At 44.1% G+C, this 7,682-nt stretch overlaps 1 protein-coding gene across 3 annotated transcripts in view; it reads left to right on the top strand.

Annotated features, from left to right (window-relative positions):
- The window catches only part of KLHL6 (kelch like family member 6), a gene marked incomplete at both ends in the record, with an annotated part of 55,218 nt that extends 48,283 nt beyond the window's left edge, over window positions 1–6,935 (top strand). For 2 of the 3 annotated variants that reach the window (XM_079704413.1, XM_079704414.1), the window contains 3 exons: window positions 3,332–3,534; window positions 5,071–5,284; window positions 6,634–6,935. In XM_079704413.1, coding sequence (XP_079560539.1) covers window positions 3,332–3,534; window positions 5,071–5,284; window positions 6,634–6,935 — 719 coding nt within the window. The remainder of the gene's footprint in view (window positions 1–3,331; window positions 3,535–5,070; window positions 5,285–6,633) is intronic. The other variant, XM_079704415.1, reaches the window with a different exon arrangement.
- Window positions 6,936–7,682: the final 747 nt, after the last annotated feature.

Consider the following 7,682-nt stretch of genomic DNA (forward strand, 5'->3'; position numbering starts at 1 on the left):
CTGGACATGAGGCATCAGTTCTGCTCACATTCTATTGGCAAGAACCAGCCGCATGCCCTCCCTGCATCCCTGCCCCCCATGCAGCAGGGCTGGGAAATGTAGTTTAGCCATGTGCCCAGGAGGAAAAGACAGGTTTGGTAATCATGGTCAGTCTTTGTCACATACACTAGACATAGTGTTTTATTCTACACCTTGTCTTTTGTCCGTTTTCAATTTGTTGTTGTCTTTTTAAAAATGATACAGGCTGCTAACACATATATATGGAATCTAAAAAAAAAAAAAGGTCATGAAGAACCTAGGGGCAAGACGGGAATAAAGACACAGACCTACTAGAGAATGGACTTGAGGACATGGGGAGGGGGATGGGTAAGCTGGGGTGAAGTGAGAGAGTGAAGTGAGAGAGTGGCATGGACTTATATACACTACCACATGTAAAATAGATAGCTAGTGGGAAGCAGCCGCATAGCACAGGGAGATCAGCTCGGTGCTTTGTGACCGCCTAGAGGGGTGGGATAGGGAGGGTGGGAGGGAGGGAGACACAAGAGGGAAGAGATATGGGGATATATGTATATGTATAACTGATTCACTTTGTTATAGAGCAGAAACTAACACACCATTGTGAAGCAATTATACTCCAATAAAAATGCTAAAAAAATAAAAATGATACAGGCAATACATGAAAGCATGCTTGTTGTACTAAATCAACAGAAATGTGTACTCAACTAACAATCTGTTCTGAACATCATTACATGTTGGTATAATTGATCTACTATATGTGTTAAGCAATGTAATACATGTAAAGTACAGCACAATCCCAAGCATGTGGTGAGAGCTCAGCAGTGTTAGTCGTCATTATCATTACTGTGAGGATTGTTATTACTGCTCATTTCACCAGCTTCAGGGCTGTCTATTGAATGAATGAACCATAATTTTTTTCAGCTTTTATTTTCCTACTGAAAAAAATACCACAATAGGCATTTTCATACACATATATTTATGAACTTGCGCTGATATATGGAGAGATTCCTGGAAGTGGTCATAAGATGTGTAAATTTAGAATTTTTGTAGATATTGCTAAATTGTTCTCCAAAAAGTTTGTACCCATTTACAGTTCAACCAATGATGAATGTCAGTGCCCATTTTCTACATCCTTGTTAACATTTTTTATTATCAGTTACATTTTTAATAGACTTGAGTGTGTAAATTTACACTCTTAGATCATTAATGAGGTTGAATATATTTTCATATATTTATTAGCTAAACATATCTGTTTTTAAAAATGATCTGTTCCTACCCTTTGTTTTTCTACTGGTTGTCTTTTCCTTATTAATTTTTTGGAGTTCTTATTATATATCCTTTGCTATTTGTATTACAAATACTTTCTCCCAGACAGTGGGGTTGTCTTTTAACTTTGATTTCTATTTTATATAGTAATTTTCTTTTCTATATGTTCTGGGTTTCTTGTCATGCTTAGAAAGCCCCTCCCCACCCCAAGATCATTAACATCTTCTCCTATATATTCTCCAGTTACTTCTATAGCATTTACATTTAAATTTTAAGTATAATGTGAAATAGGGATCTAAATTTTTCTCTAAACAGATAGCCAATTGTTCTAATGCCATTTATTTAATAATCTCTATATCTTTTAGTCTGTTTCTGTACCTTGTTTTTAATTGATCAGTTTGTCTTATACTAGTAGCACATTATTTTTATTATCATAGCTTTTTAGTATATTTTGATATTTGCTAGGGAGAGCTCTCTCATTCCTTCTTCTTTTTCAAAAGTTTCTTAGAAATGTTCCCAAATCTACTCTTCCAGATGAAGCTTAGAATGGTCACTTCATGTCCTGAAATCCATGAAAAGCCCTGAAGGCACCTAATATATAGGTTAACTTGGGGACGGTTGACATCTTTGCAATAACCTGTCTTATCATCTGTGCATGTGATATGCCTGCCCAGTTAATCAGGTCTTCTTTTACATCCTGAAGTAAAAAAATTGTCATTTTTTCCCCTTTTTAATAAAGTTTGCATACATTTCTTTGAAAGTGTATAGTTATTTTATAATTTTGGACACTACCTGAATGGGATCAATATCACAGTGTTTTGAATAGAGACCTCTAAAAGGTATACAACACCCCTCCCCCAGAATGGTTAAACTATATGAACAAAAAGATAACAGGAGAGGATGAAGCTCAGTCTCCCTAGCAGCCAGGGGAAACCGAACTATGACATCATTTTTCCTTCTCAGGCTGTAAAACAAAACAAACCAACCAAAAAAACCTTCCTAATATCTGCTGTGGGTGGGGTATGGGGAAAAGTCAACCAGAACAGCTTTGGAAGGTTCTTTGGTAGCACCTGTAAAAATTCAAGGTGGGCACGCCGTTGACCTAGGAATCCCACTTCCGGGCTCCACCCTTGAGAAACACTTACCCGTGACACAGAGCGTCATTAATGATATTCATTTCCACACTAGTGCACATTTTAGTCTGAAAGGTACATCCTTTGTTTGAGGTAGTTGGTAGTACTCTGTACTGATGGGGAAATGGAAACACAAAGTCATTAAAATATTTTATTAAAGTCACCAAAAAAGTCAGCTCTCCTTTGTCTTGGTCTCTCTCCCTAACTGAATTTCATATTTTCTATTTATTGAGTTGCCTTGAAAATATTTTTTACCAGCTCACTCTCAAATGATCTGGTGTGAGCATCTCATTCTGTTCCAATAGAAATTGTTTCAAAGTAGGACAAACCTCACTTATGTTTTTATATAGAGCAGAGTTATGAACCAAGAGAATTTTGTAAGATTTCGTGGTGATTTTCCCAGGTTTGTATTTGTTTGAATAAATAAGCAAACATAGAACCTAAGCTGGTTTCTCATTTGCCCGCTGGTCAAGGCCCTACTATCCCCACCTGCAATCATCCAACTTTACCTGTCCTGCCTGACCTCCTGCCCCTGAGCCTCACAAACACTGGAGTCCAGGCTCCTGTTGGTCCCCACTCGCCTAGGCAGACTTGGGCACTACTCCCCTGAGGCCTTCTCTGGACCTAGCTCACGGAGCCTCCTCTTCTTGAATTCTCACGGCACAGAGGTGACACATGGCACAGCCCAGTGCATGATCCACCCCAGCCTTACACTGTGTCTCCCTGTCTCCCTGTGCAGGCTCTGTCCCGGCAACCACACTGCATGCACCTTCATGATTTCTTTTGTCTGGGGGGATGGGGCGGGAGTTGGTGCTCGTCTGGGGATTTAACACTTCTGGGCCAGTGGGAAATTATGGGAGAAGCTGCATTTCTGACATACCAGTGGTTTCTTAAATGCTCTATATGTCTCCTAGGTGGCAAAGAAACACAGCACGATGTTTGGAAATATAATTCTTCAATCAACAAGTGGATTCAAATTGAGTATTTGAACATAGGCCGCTGGAGGCATAAGATGGTGGTGCTCGGGGGAAAGGTCTATGTGATCGGAGGTTTCGATGGCTTGCAAAGGATCAACAACGTGGAGACCTACGACCCCTTCCACAACTGCTGGTCAGAGGTATAGATTATTTCTCTGAGTAACTCTGTATTATTGCTTCAAAGCTTAAAAAAAAAAAGGTATCTGCCAATGTATACCTATACAGCTTTCTGATCTCTCTGCTCCCACTGAGAACATTTTTGGTGGCTCTGAGCTTCCCTCCTCATAGGAGCCATCGAGTCAACATTGCTGATCAGGTCACGGAAATGATTTCTTTCCAGGTGGGGGAGCTCTGTGTGGGTACCTGTCCTATCCTGGCCAGAACCCCAGAGGTAGACGGGAGGCTTGATCCTGTCTTGGTCTGCATGTCTTGGCCTAGAGTCTCTGTCTCCTCCGATGCCATCTTCCCTTGTCTTCTCCACACTGGGCACACCAGGATCCCTTGACTACACTGTTTGTTGAATCCAGAGTCATTTGGTAGTATTTAGAAGTCAGCCCTTATTTATTTACCTATTAGTGATGAACCATTTGCGTGCCTTCAAACAAGACTTTAGCAATGCAATCTCAGGTATATATCATACTCAAGAAAAGGCAAAGCATTGCTCACCGATGGGCATAAAGTTTCCGTTATGCAAGGTGAACCAGCTCTGGAGATCTGCCATACAACATTGTGCCTATAGATGACAATACTGTATTTTACACTTTGAAATGTGTTAAGAGGGTAGATCTCATGTCAAGTATCCTTACCCCCGCCCAACACACACACAAAGGTAAGGTGACCTCACTTCCTGTACTTCCAGAGTATTCCCAATTTCAAATTTTCTTTCTCCTTATAAGATTATATGTCAGAGCATGTTCCAGCTTTGGGGTGTGTGAAACGTGGTCATCACAGGCACAAGCAAAGGTAGACAGGTCATGATGGCATCCAGCCAAGATCTGTTAACCTGAAAAGAACTTTATAGGGAGCCCTTAACATTTATAAGGCTGTGCCCAAGAACTTCTCAGTTTAAGTCCCATCACAAAGTTGCTCCATGACCCAAGAGGGTTATGTTAATGGGTAAGAGACTCTTAAAAGTCCCCTTTAGTGCCCTGGGGTTCACAGGATGGAAACACAAGTCTGGCTTAACCCTCAGATCTGTATGTTGCCCCAGAGTGGGAGAATATGCTTACCTGTGGCCACCTGAAACCCTTATACCAGCTTTTCTTCCTAGCTATAAGCACCAACGACAATGCCTGGCACATAGTAGGCACTCAGTAAATAGTTTTTGAATGAAGGAGCACATGAATAAATATGAATATGCATGTCTGAGAAAGCATTCTCCTCCAACATTGGCTGGTTTCATCTGTATAAACACTTATTCCTGTACACCCCTCCTGCCCTGAGAACTGGACTCTGGGAGAAACAGGCTAGAAACATCTGGAGCCTGGCGGGAGGGTGGGAAATGTATGCTTTGATCCTCTCTGTGTCTCAGGAGAGTCAGGCCCACAGGCCTTGTGACTTCAGGCAAAGGATTCCCGGGCTTGTGTCCCCTGGCTCCTGGCCTGTGTCCTGTGAGCCACTGCAGCAATCTGGGCAGTGTCACTGACAGCTTCTCCCGGTGCCCTGTGTCTCTGCAGGCTGCGCCCCTCCTTATCCATGTCAGTTCCTTCGCAGCCACCAGCCATAAGAAGAAGCTCTATGTGATTGGGGGAGGGCCCAATGGGAAACTGGCCACGGACAAGACTCAGTGTTACGACCCTTCAACCAACAAGTGGAATTTAAAGTCGACCATGCCAGTAGAGGCTAAATGCATCAATGCAGTGAGTTTCCGGGACCGTATCTATGTGGTTGGTAAGTGAGCAAATGGCTTCTTATTTAAGTGTAGAGTCCCCTACACCTGCAGCCCTGCAGGTAGAGCACATGAGACCCTCCTGGGAATTCTTGAGTTCCTGGGTGATGTGGGTGGGGTTGAAAAGAAGAGAAGATGGGATTGGTCCAGGCCTTGGTGGAATTTACCTTGCAGTTCTGGAGACACAAACGGCTCCCATTTAGGAGACATACAAGACAGATGGACAATGGGGCCCAGGGGAGGAGCAAGAAATTGCTTTGGGAACAAAGTGTGTTGTAAGCATTAGCAATACACAGAAATTGAAATATGCACCATATAAGTGCCCAATAAATGGTAGCTATCTTTATTTCTTATTTTGTGTTCATGGGAATTTTATTCTTCTGACTTGCGTTGGGGGCTCTGAAAGGTTGCATTTAGCTGGAAGGAAAGCCTGACTAGCCAGACCACAGTTGGCATGTAATTGTTAAGGGTGATGGATCTCAACCCTGACTACTCATTAGAGTCATCTATGGAGCTTTTTCCAAAAATATGGGTAGCTGGGGCTTGTGCAGACCAATAATATCAGAATGAGGAGGACGCTGGCCACAGTGCCAGGTGTTTTTAATGTGCAGGTGATTTTAACGTACAGCCAGGATTGAGAACTACTGATCAAGGAAATACCAAAAATAAATAACTCCAGCAAATAAGAGGTAATCAGAGAAGGCTTCCTGAATGCAAAATATGGGAACAGATTAAGGCAAAACCCCTGCTCTCCCTTGCTTCAGGTTTCCTGTGTCTTTATGGTCAGACTCGTGACTCTGCCCCAAAGGTCTAATCTCAAGATGGGTAACTTGGGTTGGTGTCCCAGGTCATGCTCAGTCTAGAGATGCCACCACCTCTAGTCACTGCCATGTATATCAATACAATGCAAGACTTCTATGCACCAGGCCTTCTGCCAGGTGCTTTATGTGCATGGTCCTTCTGATTTCTTATAACCACCGTGGTCTTGGTGCTCATGGTTACAGATCCAAAAGCGGCAGAGCTGGGATTATGAGCCGGGCCTATCTGATGCACCAGGTGGTATTTCTTCCAGGAAGCAGTCTTATGGTACATTTTGGCAGCCATGTGAAGCCAGGTGTCCTTCAGAACCTGATTAGCACCTGGCTGCAGAGTTTAAAGGGCTATGAAGTGTTTCCAGCATGAGACTTGCTGCCCCTAGTTATCCATTCTGGCTTTCTGGAGAGCCATGAATTTGCTCTTTCTATTGGCAAGATGGTAGACTTGACCTAACCAGGAGTAGGAGTTTAGTGGTTAATGGGGAAGAAAACCAGAAAAACAGTGATATGCCCACGGTGTTTCCTCTCCTCTTCAGGAGGGGCTATGAGAGCGCTGTACGCTTACAGCCCTCTGGAGGACAGCTGGTGCCTGGTGACTCAGCTCAGCCACGAGAGGGCCAGCTGCGGCATCGCGCCCTGCAACAACCGGCTCTACATCACTGGGGGGCGGGACGAGAAGAACGAGGTCATCGCCACGGTGCTGTGCTGGGACCCCGAGGCCCAGAAACTGACGGAGGAGTGCGTCCTGCCCCGGGGGGTGTCGCACCACGGCAGTGTCACCATCAGGAAGTCGTACACCCACATTCGGAGGATCGTGCCTGGAGCTGTGTCGGTCTGACTGCGGGAACGCGGAGGGCGGAGCCACGCGGGGAGCCCTCCTCCCTCTCCCCCGCATCGGTCCCTCTAAAGCAGCTAGCGGGGCTTGAGTTACAGGCCGTGCATACATCAGGGGCTCACCGCGGCTCCCCATGGCGGCTCCCCATGGCGGCTCCCCATGGCGGCTCCTTGGAAGTCACAGCTTTGGGACTTGAGACCAGCCAGGACTGTCTGTGAGACCTACCTCAGGAGGAAAGAAGAGTAATACTTGACATTCAAGACACACCTGTCCCATGCCAGGTTCGATACCGGGCACTTTTGTATACCAATTCCTTTAACCGTCAAATGACCTGGTGACTGGATTTTATTACTCCCATTCTACAGGTGAGGAAACCGAGTTTAAGAGAGGCTAAGTGATTTGCCCCAAGTCAGTCAGATTACAAGTTAGCTAAACCAGGAGTCTAAACCCAGGTCTTCCAATTTCAAAGTTAGTGTAGGTTCTGTCATGTTGTCTATCTCAGAACATGAAAAAAACAAAACAGCTCATTTTTGTTCTGACAAGTTTGCTAAAGGATTCACTCAGCAAGACAGGGAAATAAAGGTGCTTCTTTTTTTTCTTTTCTTTTTCCCCTTATATTTAAACCATTTGGGATCTTTGGTGTGGAAACCTTGGGCCCCTTGTCAAGAGCATCTCATAGGTTGTTCCATCTGACAGTTCTGGGGAGATGGGTCTGGGAAGGCCTGTTTGCTATGAAAAATGTAAAAGACT

This window comes from Hyperoodon ampullatus (assembly GCF_949752795.1).
Source record: "Hyperoodon ampullatus genome assembly, chromosome: 5".
NCBI lineage: Eukaryota > Metazoa > Chordata > Mammalia > Artiodactyla > Ziphiidae > Hyperoodon > Hyperoodon ampullatus.